The sequence below is a fragment of the Condylostylus longicornis genome, unplaced genomic scaffold (assembly GCF_029603195.1).
Source record: "Condylostylus longicornis isolate FDR11 unplaced genomic scaffold, ASM2960319v2 ptg000153l, whole genome shotgun sequence".
NCBI lineage: Eukaryota > Metazoa > Arthropoda > Insecta > Diptera > Dolichopodidae > Condylostylus > Condylostylus longicornis.
Genome location: NW_026578121.1, coordinates 1,173,858 through 1,188,003, shown reverse-complemented (window position 1 = coordinate 1,188,003; position 14,146 = coordinate 1,173,858). Strand labels below are relative to the sequence as shown.

Here is a 14,146-nt window from a genome sequence, read left to right as displayed (position 1 = left end):
AAACACTTTTGATATTTTATTGAAATATTTATAATGTTTTCATTTAAAAAAAAAAATAAATAAACAAAATTACAAAAAAGGTTGATGATGGAAATTGAATTTGATAAAAGAAGTGAGATCTTAAATTATCATAATTAAAAATACAGCAAAAAAAAAACATAAGAAATAAATAAATTGAAAATGAAAATTAAATTGAATTTGTTTTTTTCCTTTATTTTTATTTTTCCTTCAATATTACCAATCACATTTGTAATGTAGGTTTGAATGTTATATATAGACACATTTTATATATTAAGCAAAAATTTTATGCAGACATTTCTGAATTAAAATGACATTTTACTCTAAAAACAGTATGTCTGTAAATCAGTAATGTGATCAATCATTTTATGAATGTCATACATTATTACTGCTATGCATGTATATTAGTATAATTGTATGTGTGTGTGTCTATATTATGATTTGTATATATTGCACTTGCATTTTATTATACGTATACCATTATGAACTTAAATTGGATACGAAAATATGCGCAATTTTTTTTATTTTTCTTATTTTTTATTTTTTTATTTTTTTAATATGTATGATTAATGGAAATGCATTGAAATGGAAATATATGATTATAATTTTTAAGTTCAATTCTTCGATATACTTATATAACACTAAATAAAATAAAAAAAAAAAATCTTGGATTTTTTTTTGTAGAGTTTTTCTTGTATAAATTTATGTTCGACTTATATTGATTGCCATTAAGATCTAAAGAGACTATTTTATTTTTTTTTTGAATTTTCAATTTTATTTATTTTCTTTTATATATTATGTATAGCTAATGTTGTTTTATTTTTTTCTGTTCTATATCTATAGGTGACAAACCTCATGCATGTGAGCTATGCAATAAGAAATTTGCTTTAGCCTGTAATTTGAGGGCGCATATGAAAACACATGAAGGTAATATTAGCATTTTTGCATTAAATAATAATTTATATGTATGTATATAATGTACAATATTGTAGATATTTGAATCGAAATCAATGACTATATTATTATATTTAATTAAGATAATATGAATGTAATTTTTCACTGTTGATTGAACACATATTTTAAATAATGCAAATATTTGAAATTAGAATTTTGAATTTTAGACTAAGAAAGAATGTATATGCAAGTACTCTCGGCAGACGACTCCTTCAAATGATTTCAAATTTTATACCAAATTAAATGTACTCTATATACTAAAATGTAGATATATAATTAAATATTATTTTGAAAAATTGCCTATTTTTAGGCTGATATTCAATGTTTTATAATTAATTCGGAAATAATATTTATTGGAAATATGTTTATATATACAGGGGCTTTCAAAGAAACTGTGAGGTCTGTGGCAACTGATATTTAGAAGCTTTACTCACTTTTATATCACCAAATTTAATAATTATGTTCGAATTATCTATAAAAAACGTGCTGTTTCATAATTAATGTTTATAATTACTAGTCCATTTAGTCGGTCCTGACATATTCTCGATGAAATGTTTAATTAATTCAAATCTTTTTCATGGTGAATTATGAATTATTTCATTTAGACTTACGTATACAAATGTTCAATATTCTTAATACTCATTGATTCTTAGTACTTATTCAAAATATTTACAATTCTCTTCATTGAAGACAATTAAAATATTTTGTTTAAAATATTAACCTGTTAATTTGAGACACCGCAGATAGTGAGGCCCAGGGCAAATGTCTCTCTTGTCTCAACCTCTGATAGAGCCTGTGTATATATATATATATATGATTCATATTAAGGAATGAGATATTACATTTTATTCTAGTCACGATTTATAACACTAGTGACGATTTGTTATGTCAGCCGCTTTTATGTATTACAAGAAAATTTGTTTTGGAAAAATTTTTGACGATTTTAGTAAAAATTGTATTTAGATTGCACAATGCCATCTATTCAATGAATTCAGGTAGAAATTCATCTAGATACTAATATTTTGTTAATAAATCTTGTGAATACAAGATTGTAGAGAACTTTTTACTGTATATGATTTTAAAAATACTCTTTACTACTCGTATTTGAAAATTTTGATTTAAAATCTCTAACCAATAACTATATACTCGTAGTATAGGTATATGAAAAATTAAAGCAAAAAAAAAAAAATTGTGATAAATTTAATTCACAATTGATTTAAATCTGGTTAAAATTGATTTGAATTCCATATTAATATATTACCGTCCATTCATTTTTCAATGTTTTTTATTTCACATATATTTTACATATACACACATCTATATACAAATTAATATAAATAGCATTGTATAACTAAATATTTTATTTTTATTTTTATTTATAATATGCAGGTGATCCACAAGATGAATGTGTCCGATGTGGTAAAGTATTTTTAGCAAATTCAAATGATTTAAAGCAAGGTATTTGCACAAAATGTTCTAAAGAATCAAATGAAAATCATAAAACTGGTTTTCGATCATCCGGTGAATCTACAACTGAAGATGAATCTTCGAATGGCGAAACAGAATTTAGCGATAAATGAAATTCAAGATTTTAAACTTTGGTTTTTTTATTATATGATTTTTTTTTTTTTTTTTTGGTTTTCTTTTCTCGTTTGTCTGTTTTATTTTTTTTTTTTTGTAATTTTTTTAATCAACATTATAAAATATGTAACTTTTACTTAAGAAATACTTATTTACATATGTAGGTATAATATATATATATATATATATATATATATATATATATATATGTATATATATATATATATATATATATATTAATATGTCATATGTGCATATTATATATATATATGATTTTAAATAAAAGGGACAGAAATTAAAATCAAAATGTGTCCACTACTCTCTAATAACGTGTAGTGTAAGGCATGAGTTAAAAAAAAAATAAATTCATAACATGAGCATATAAAATCAAATTACATTAGCATACGCGTATATACATGTATGTACGTGTGTATGAAATGCTAATGGATATATGAGAAACTAGTATACGTCAAACTATTAATATACATTGTGCATATTATTTATAATCGTATTAGTATATTGCATTTTAATATACAAACACTAAGTGTGTACATTGAATGTTATAATTTTAGCGAGGCACAATAAGAATTGAAGAGAGAGAAAAATGAAAACAGCTTATATTAAAATTAAAATTTTTGTTTTCTAACCTTACACAGAGAAACATTTTTATAATGAACTCGATTCGGAATTAAATGAATAAATTTGATGAGTTTGTCTTAGAAATGAAAAATTATGTTCAAATTTTATATTTCATTGCATCAATAGTATAAAATAGCATAAAATTATAAAAGAAATAATTCAATATAATTTTTCAATTGAATATTGCTAAAAAACTTTATATAGCTTATTTGAAATATTTGATTAAAAACAAAATACTCTTAAAAAAATTTTCGAAATCAATCATTATGAATTTTGTTCTAAAATCTCATTTTCAGCAAAATTTTTTATGAATAATGAAAATTGAGTAATTAATTTCTTTAATTTCAAAAACTGAGCTTTTAAATAATAAATTAAAAATTTGAAAAAAGTCCTACTATACAAAAATAATTGAATTGAGTTCCGATAAAATGTGTTTTACTGTTCATATATAAATTTTATACATAAAATTATACAAAATTTTAATAAACAATAATTGTTTAATAATTAATATTGTAGTACATTTACTGCATTATATTCTATACAAAAAGTATAGAATATAAAGCAGTAAGTGGACAAAGGGGTTAATTTACACACATTTTTTCATTGACAAATTGTAAAACTAGAAATTTTTTTATTACTTATCTCATATGTGCACTGTCAATCTCGTCTTCTATTAAATTTCTAGCTATAAGAGTAATCAAACAGTTGAAAATATATGAAATTAAATGATTTTCTATTCGAAAAGCTTAATTTTCGTTAAAATGTTAGTTAACCCCTTTGTTCACTTACCTCTTCTTTATGCCGTATATAAATATAAAATATATGGAATGAAAAAATTGAATTTATTTTACAAAAAAAATCCTTATACACACATACACACACTAACACTGTAAATACATTTTTATTTTTTAAGAAGAAAACTAAAATTTTATTTGGTTTTTTAACATATTTTTTTCTTTTTCAAATAAATATAGAATTTAAATTTATTAAATGTACATATAGATATAATCTTAATATATATACAAATATTCTGTATAACATATTCAATTACATACATATATTATATTATAATATTATGTAAATATATATTTGCCCAAAGGTCGAGCACAAATTTTCATTCAATAACGTATATAATATGTAAAAATTAAGTTATATCGTATTTTTTTTTTTTAATTTTTTTTTTACTGATTTTAAGTTAATGATAATAAAATAAAAAAAAAAATATTACAGTACTACATAATAATAAATTCAATATAAGTTTCAGAACGTATATATATATATATGAAAGTATGTATATATAATACACATAAGTATATATTAAATATTGCGACATACTAAATATAAATTGAATTTTATACATTATAAATGATTATATTTTAATTTATATATGTATATACATATATATTTTATTATTCTAAAATCATAAATTAAATTTTCTTAAAATATACATACATATATATATAATACTCGTTTATTAACAAAATTTATTAATATAACAGTTTATTATTATTATTATTATTATTATTATTATTATACATGACAATATTCATATATAATATTATATATTTTATGTAATTGATGAACACCAAATATTATAAGATCTCGTTTGATTAACATTCTTTCATTTATCGTACTCACAAAGAAAATTTTTTTCATATTATTATATTATTAACTAATAAATTAACAAACTTATATACTAATATATTATATATAATTTACATTTAATATCAAATTATTATAGCTTACATTTATGTATTGATACGTGCGTATACTAAAAATACTAAAATATCATAAATTTTATTTAGGAAAATAAAACAAAAATACTAATTTATATAACTACAACATCATATGCAGGCATCGTTCTCATTTGTTCGCTGCCCTACGTGGTTTCCAAAAAAAATACACTCCTCCCGCTTTTAAACCAGTAACCATTGCAATTTTCGCATTATAATTTTGCCCATGTTTTCCGGCGCCCATTGCATATGCTTACTTTGCATATATGGTAGATCCGGCACTGGCTAGATAAATATTTTTTTAAATACATGTGAAAATTATAATAAAAATTTTCATGTTTAACAATAAATTATAATTTATGACATATTTGTATTGTGTCTATAATCTTAAATCTAAAACTTATCTTATAAATCCGTCCGATATTATATATTAATTAAAATAAATTAATAAAATAATTTTAACATTATTTGTTTATTGATTTATTTGAACATCTTCAATATTTTATGCTTATATATTATTATTAAACATAAAAAACAAAAACAAAAAAAATATTATAAAATAAAAATACAAAAAAAAAAGAGAAATTATAAAAAAAAATGTTATAAGGTAAATGTGTTTATTACGTCTGAGGCAATAATAAATGATGGCATTCAAGATTTTATCAGGTTTAATTACAAAAAATAAACAAAATGTAAAATATTTTCTTATATACAAATAATTAAGTTGTATGGCACATAACGGTATTATTTTGAAGTTGTATATTACAAAATTAAATATTTTATTTACTCAAATGCATTAGAATTTTGAAATCTGACATATTTCCTCCGAGGAATTCAACATCATCTACTTATGTTATTTTAAATAGAGAGTCTACGTATGTAATCAACTTAATTAATAACCCATTAGCAGTTTTGACTAATTAAAAGTTACATGTTGGCATAGTAGAGATACAAATAGCAACACTTCAAAATTTTATAACTACAAAATTGTGCAGTAATATAACAAAAAAAGACTAAGATTTATACTATCAAATCGTATGTTTTGCAGACTTAAAATTTCTACTCAAATTGATTACTTATTAATTTTTTTAATTTGCTTTTTTGAATTTTTATTCTTAAATTATCGACTGAATGTCGCATTTTCAAAAACAAAGTAAATAAAATTTGTATACATTTTAGAAAAAAAAACGGCATACGCCAACTACCGAATAATTCTTCTCGCTTGAAAATAACATTATACAAATATAACTACTTCTTTACACTTCACTTTCTTCTCACTTGCCGAGTAAAATAGCGAGATATTTTAGATAGGCCGATATACGATCAGGACCTAAATTAATTGCTTTGTCATCTATTTCATCAAATCATATACTAATAATTAAAATATATTCACTTAAAAATAAATTACAATGGCAACATTGTATTTGTTATCTAGGCTCTGGTAATATTATCGGCATTTTGTTTTATAATATCAAAAAAAAAAAACTACTCTGAATAAAATTGAATTAATGATAATGGTCTGGCAACAAATACTCATTTATCTTATAACAACACACACTGTATTTAGAATACATTTCACTTAAGATTAGAAATTAATTCCATTTATTTTATCATACTTATCTTATATACCCAATAATTTAATGTTAATATAGAAATTTAATTAAATTAAATAAATATGATTTTCTTAATAGATTTTTATGTTATTGTAAATAACTCTTTTTTTTTTTAATTCTATACATAAGTATACATACATTATATAATTATAACAGTTAATAATTATATAGGAAAGAATATAATAATTATATAACATAATTAATCAATAATAATTATTATTATTAGAGAAATAATAAACAGAAAAAAATAAAAACAATATTTTTCCAAAGTTAATGTTAATACTAAAAATTATTATTATTTTTATTATATTTTAAGTAATAAACAAAATTCAAAAATATAACAGTTTTCATAACCACTTTATATAATGTTAATATCACACACATTTAATATATCATAATCATTATATACTTGAAATTAGATTTAGAAAATTCATATAACATTTTTTATAATATTTACAAAAAAAAAGTAAAAAAAAAGTAAAAAAACAAACAAACTTACATAAATTTAAATTTTATTATTAATAATTGATTGATTTTTTTTTTTAATTATGACAAGAGTTACACACACAAAATGTATATAATACTTTTATAATTTCTAGTCAAAATTTGTATAATAAAAATTAATTTAAAAAATAAAAAAAATTTTAATGTGGTTTATTTTGAAATGAAGGAATGTTGCTGGCTGTCCAAGCAGATTCCTAACTCCAACGATAAGATCTAGTGATCTATTCGATATATACTAAAAACGAATTGCCTCCATTTACCTATATATGTAATTGTATAATGCATAAGTGTTATATTCTCAACTTAATTACATTTTATATTGCTTTCTTATATTGAACGCCTGAATTATTCTCTTTTTGAAGGTCACTTTTTGGAGAACTAAGATGAATTGATAAACGTTATTGTGTTAATTATATTGAGAACAAAAAAAAACACGTTGCGAAATATTAAGTTTTCACAAATGAGACGAATCCACGACTCAAATTTTAGATTGAGATGGTTAAGATGGAAGAATTAAATATCAAATATAATATAGGTTTGGGTAGAGTATAGCAAGGTTACGAATGTAATTAGTTGCTTTGGGTACTATCTATTCATGTTTAAAGCAAAAATTCATGTCATCTGTTTGCGTGTATAAGAACGGGCCTACGATCACCAGAGTTAAGAATATTTGTTAAAGGACTTGGGCTATTCAGTGTACTTATCTCCTTCTGTTGCCTATCTGAAAAGGGTCGATCAGTGCGAAGAACAAATTTATCTAGTTTTATGTGAAAGAATATGAATTAGGAAGGTATCTTTTTACGAATTTGAAATTTTTGTTCAATTAAAGCTGAGTTATTTCTGTGATGGACACATTGAAGACCACGCACCTTTACTTGGCCAAAATACTACAATTGGGTAAGAGTCTAAGTTGTGGCTGAGATTTGTAAATTCTAATTTATTTGTAGATTCTAATGGTCGGAAACCTGAAAAGAACTTGTATAGAAGTAAGTACAGTAACTGTACAAGTCAATAACTAAATTACTATTAAAAAGCTTAGATTTTATAAACTTATGATATAACAGTTGATATTTTCGTATTAGCATGTTAACTATAATATTTATAAAATTTAATTCAAAAACTCTAAGCCTGTATTCAAAATGACATTATATATGTTAAATGAATCATCTCTTGGTATCACGTACAGTCTACAGAACTACTGCATGAGAAAATTTTGTTCAATCTAATTTAAATGCCATTCAAAAAACGAAAAAAGAGAAACGGAAATTATATCAAATAACAGTCTCTACTGTTTATAAGTTGAGCTTATCAGCCGCAGAATATTTATTTTGATTTTATTTATTCCATATTTAGTTTATAAAAAAACGCAAAAAAAGAACTAAATTGTGTAGTTTTCCCGACTATTTATTGTAAGATTTATGTGTAAATATGTAAGAGCTTCAGTAATTTATTCACCAAGGATTAAACGAGAAATAATCTCTTGGAGCTAAGCATATTTGTAATTAGGCAACAGAACTATTGAGTACAGGACACAATAATGATTTATAATGGGTAATTTGTAAAACGAAAGGAATTCAAGATTTGTGAGAAATGTGCGTCGCCGTATCCCTATATGCATTTTCCTATCAATTTGATTCCCAACCCCTCCCATATTCTCATATCGGGAAAAGAGAAAAAAGAATTTTAAAGGATCTAAAATAACGGCATTTTAAATGAATATAGAGGTAAAAAAACAATAGAAGAAACTTAGTTTTTTATTCTACTTTTTATTCCCGTAAATTGAAGAATACGGGCTTGAAAAAAAAACAGAAAGGAAATCGATAAAACCATATTGTCAAAGAAGTGATTTTTTCCAAAGAATTTTTTTTATTTCTCTTCATTTTATTAGTTTTGTTCTTTTGTTTAGGACATTGTTGTTTTTTTTTCTCTCTTCATTGTAAAACTGCCCCTCTATAGTGCGGTTAAAAATAAAAGAAATTGAAAGTTTGTGTAATTTATGACGATGAATTTATGTATAAAAGAAGAGCAGTAAAAAAATTTACCGTTTGTCTTCAATCTATTTATAACAAATAAAAATTGTCATTCCTACACAAAACTAAATAGGGACATTTGAAAAATTTTGATCAATTAAGGTATGTTCCAGACGATTTACCATTCTTTTTCGAATCCTAATTGATGAATAACAGAAACAACGCCGGTCTCTAAGAGGTTGGAATCTCTGGAGATACGTTCGCATAGATTTACAAATTTATTATAATTTTAAATGTGAGATGAAAAAGTTTAAGCAAAATAAAAGCTTTCAAATGAGAAAAATGAGAAAAATAATTTTAAGTAGAATAACTTTTAATATCAAAATCCTTGATTTTAGCTTTGAAAGTTATATTATTCTAGGCAGGGCTGCATTGTTGGCGCTTCATTCGGCTCAGGTTACATCCAAGCTGGACTTGTGGAATTGGCATCGGAGAAAAGAGTCATGCTTTTTTAGGTGTTTAGGCACAGTGGCCATGCGGGCAACGAGGTTGCCGATGGACTAGCGCGGAGGGGATCTGGCGTTGACTTTGTGCAGACGCTGCCTTTCTGTAGTCTACCTTCTTCCGCCGTGATGACCAGGCTTGCCTGTCTGTTTGGGACGGAATGCGGCCTTTACTGGCGGGGCACGAAACGGTGCCGTCATGCGAAGGTGTTTTTTTCGGCGTGCTCCAGCTGATCCACCGCAGAGTTGCTGGGGATAAGCTGGAACCGGGTTCCTGCAGTGAAGTACCACTTGCATAGGCTGGGGAAGACGGGCTCCCCCTGTGCAGATTTTGTGCGGGCGGCGACGAAACCGCCGTGCACATCCTTTACGACTGTCCGGCACTGGCTGTTCGGCGCTGCAATTGTCTTGGACATGGTGGTTCGGGTGGTTGCCCAATTCGGTTCCCTTGAAATTTACAATCTACAATCTATGTTATTCTAATGTTAGGTTCAAGTAACGTGTTTGTGATTAATTTTAAATTTATATGTACTCTTCTGACGATAATTTTGACATTTACGAGTAGTAAATGCAATTCTGCTCTAATTAACAGTGCATGTTTTTTAAGTTGTTCACTTTCCCGTTATTTTGCTGACAATATACATTTTACCTGATAAATCGCAACAATATTTTTGAATTAACCCTTGTATTTATGTAGATATTCTAAGTATACATGGTTGTTAAGAAATAAACGGTACAAAAGTCGAAAAAAAAACGCCATTGTGTTTTTATTATTGTTTCTTTTCACCGACCACATTGCGTACAATAAGGGAGGTGATGTAATGGCTCCAAATTTTGCATATCAAATTGTCGCTGGAATGTCCTTCTTTATGGTAAGGAAACATAAATAAACAATTTGAAAGAGATGTCGATCTGTGTATCTGCTAGATAAATATTTTTTTAAATACATGTGAAAATTATAATAAAAATTTTCATGTTTAACAATAAATTATAATTTATGACATATTTGTATTGTGTCTATAATCTTAAATCTAAAACTTATCTTATAAATCCGTCCGATATTATATATTAATTAAAATAAATTAATAAAATAATTTTAACATTATTTGTTTATTGATTTATTTGAACATCTTCAATATTTTATGCTTATATATTATTATTAAACATAAAAAACAAAAACAAAAAAAATATTATAAAATAAAAATACAAAAAAAAAAGAGAAATTATAAAAAAAAATGTTATAAGGTAAATGTGTTTATTACGTCTGAGGCAATAATAAATGATGGCATTCAAGATTTTATCAGGTTTAATTACAAAAAATAAACAAAATGTAAAATATTTTCTTATATACAAATAATTAAGTTGTATGGCACATAACGGTATTATTTTGAAGTTGTATATTACAAAATTAAATATTTTATTTACTCAAATGCATTAGAATTTTGAAATCTGACATATTTCCTCCGAGGAATTCAACATCATCTACTTATGTTATTTTAAATAGAGAGTCTACGTATGTAATCAACTTAATTAATAACCCATTAGCAGTTTTGACTAATTAAAAGTTACATGTTGGCATAGTAGAGATACAAATAGCAACACTTCAAAATTTTATAACTACAAAATTGTGCAGTAATATAACAAAAAAAGACTAAGATTTATACTATCAAATCGTATGTTTTGCAGACTTAAAATTTCTACTCAAATTGATTACTTATTAATTTTTTTAATTTGCTTTTTTGAATTTTTATTCTTAAATTATCGACTGAATGTCGCATTTTCAAAAACAAAGTAAATAAAATTTGTATACATTTTAGAAAAAAAAACGGCATACGCCAACTACCGAATAATTCTTCTCGCTTGAAAATAACATTATACAAATATAACTACTTCTTTACACTTCACTTTCTTCTCACTTGCCGAGTAAAATAGCGAGATATTTTAGATAGGCCGATATACGATCAGGACCTAAATTAATTGCTTTGTCATCTATTTCATCAAATCATATACTAATAATTAAAATATATTCACTTAAAAATAAATTACAATGGCAACATTGTATTTGTTATCTAGGCTCTGGTAATATTATCGGCATTTTGTTTTATAATATCAAAAAAAAAAAACTACTCTGAATAAAATTGAATTAATGATAATGGTCTGGCAACAAATACTCATTTATCTTATAACAACACACACTGTATTTAGAATACATTTCACTTAAGATTAGAAATTAATTCCATTTATTTTATCATACTTATCTTATATACCCAATAATTTAATGTTAATATAGAAATTTAATTAAATTAAATAAATATGATTTTCTTAATAGATTTTTATGTTATTGTAAATAACTCTTTTTTTTTTTAATTCTATACATAAGTATACATACATTATATAATTATAACAGTTAATAATTATATAGGAAAGAATATAATAATTATATAACATAATTAATCAATAATAATTATTATTATTAGAGAAATAATAAACAGAAAAAAATAAAAACAATATTTTTCCAAAGTTAATGTTAATACTAAAAATTATTATTATTTTTATTATATTTTAAGTAATAAACAAAATTCAAAAATATAACAGTTTTCATAACCACTTTATATAATGTTAATATCACACACATTTAATATATCATAATCATTATATACTTGAAATTAGATTTAGAAAATTCATATAACATTTTTTATAATATTTACAAAAAAAAAGTAAAAAAAAAGTAAAAAAACAAACAAACTTACATAAATTTAAATTTTATTATTAATAATTGATTGATTTTTTTTTTTAATTATGACAAGAGTTACACACACAAAATGTATATAATACTTTTATAATTTCTAGTCAAAATTTGTATAATAAAAATTAATTTAAAAAATAAAAAAAATTTTAATGTGGTTTATTTTGAAATGAAGGAATGTTGCTGGCTGTCCAAGCAGATTCCTAACTCCAACGATAAGATCTAGTGATCTATTCGATATATACTAAAAACGAATTGCCTCCATTTACCTATATATGTAATTGTATAATGCATAAGTGTTATATTCTCAACTTAATTACATTTTATATTGCTTTCTTATATTGAACGCCTGAATTATTCTCTTTTTGAAGGTCACTTTTTGGAGAACTAAGATGAATTGATAAACGTTATTGTGTTAATTATATTGAGAACAAAAAAAAACACGTTGCGAAATATTAAGTTTTCACAAATGAGACGAATCCACGACTCAAATTTTAGATTGAGATGGTTAAGATGGAAGAATTAAATATCAAATATAATATAGGTTTGGGTAGAGTATAGCAAGGTTACGAATGTAATTAGTTGCTTTGGGTACTATCTATTCATGTTTAAAGCAAAAATTCATGTCATCTGTTTGCGTGTATAAGAACGGGCCTACGATCACCAGAGTTAAGAATATTTGTTAAAGGACTTGGGCTATTCAGTGTACTTATCTCCTTCTGTTGCCTATCTGAAAAGGGTCGATCAGTGCGAAGAACAAATTTATCTAGTTTTATGTGAAAGAATATGAATTAGGAAGGTATCTTTTTACGAATTTGAAATTTTTGTTCAATTAAAGCTGAGTTATTTCTGTGATGGACACATTGAAGACCACGCACCTTTACTTGGCCAAAATACTACAATTGGGTAAGAGTCTAAGTTGTGGCTGAGATTTGTAAATTCTAATTTATTTGTAGATTCTAATGGTCGGAAACCTGAAAAGAACTTGTATAGAAGTAAGTACAGTAACTGTACAAGTCAATAACTAAATTACTATTAAAAAGCTTAGATTTTATAAACTTATGATATAACAGTTGATATTTTCGTATTAGCATGTTAACTATAATATTTATAAAATTTAATTCAAAAACTCTAAGCCTGTATTCAAAATGACATTATATATGTTAAATGAATCATCTCTTGGTATCACGTACAGTCTACAGAACTACTGCATGAGAAAATTTTGTTCAATCTAATTTAAATGCCATTCAAAAAACGAAAAAAGAGAAACGGAAATTATATCAAATAACAGTCTCTACTGTTTATAAGTTGAGCTTATCAGCCGCAGAATATTTATTTTGATTTTATTTATTCCATATTTAGTTTATAAAAAAACGCAAAAAAAGAACTAAATTGTGTAGTTTTCCCGACTATTTATTGTAAGATTTATGTGTAAATATGTAAGAGCTTCAGTAATTTATTCACCAAGGATTAAACGAGAAATAATCTCTTGGAGCTAAGCATATTTGTAATTAGGCAACAGAACTATTGAGTACAGGACACAATAATGATTTATAATGGGTAATTTGTAAAACGAAAGGAATTCAAGATTTGTGAGAAATGTGCGTCGCCGTATCCCTATATGCATTTTCCTATCAATTTGATTCCCAACCCCTCCCATATTCTCATATCGGGAAAAGAGAAAAAAGAATTTTAAAGGATCTAAAATAACGGCATTTTAAATGAATATAGAGGTAAAAAAACAATAGAAGAAACTTAGTTTTTTATTCTACTTTTTATTCCCGTAAATTGAAGAATACGGGCTTGAAAAAAAAACAGAAAGGAAATCGATAAAACCATATTGTCAAAGAAGTGATTTTTTCCAAAGAATTTTTTTTATTTCTCT

The 14,146-nt window shown here is 24.5% G+C and overlaps 1 protein-coding gene across 1 annotated transcript in view; it reads left to right on the top strand.

The window, feature by feature from the left end:
* LOC129615926 (zinc finger protein 112-like) overlaps positions 1 to 2,639 on the top strand; it is a 43,296-nt gene extending 40,657 nt beyond the window's left edge. Inside the window, exons 7-8 of the mRNA XM_055531351.1 lie at positions 862 to 945; positions 2,362 to 2,639. Coding sequence (XP_055387326.1) covers positions 862 to 945; positions 2,362 to 2,552 — 275 coding nt within the window. The 3' untranslated portion in view covers positions 2,553 to 2,639. The remainder of the gene's footprint in view (positions 1 to 861; positions 946 to 2,361) is intronic.
* Positions 2,640 to 14,146: the final 11,507 nt, after the last annotated feature.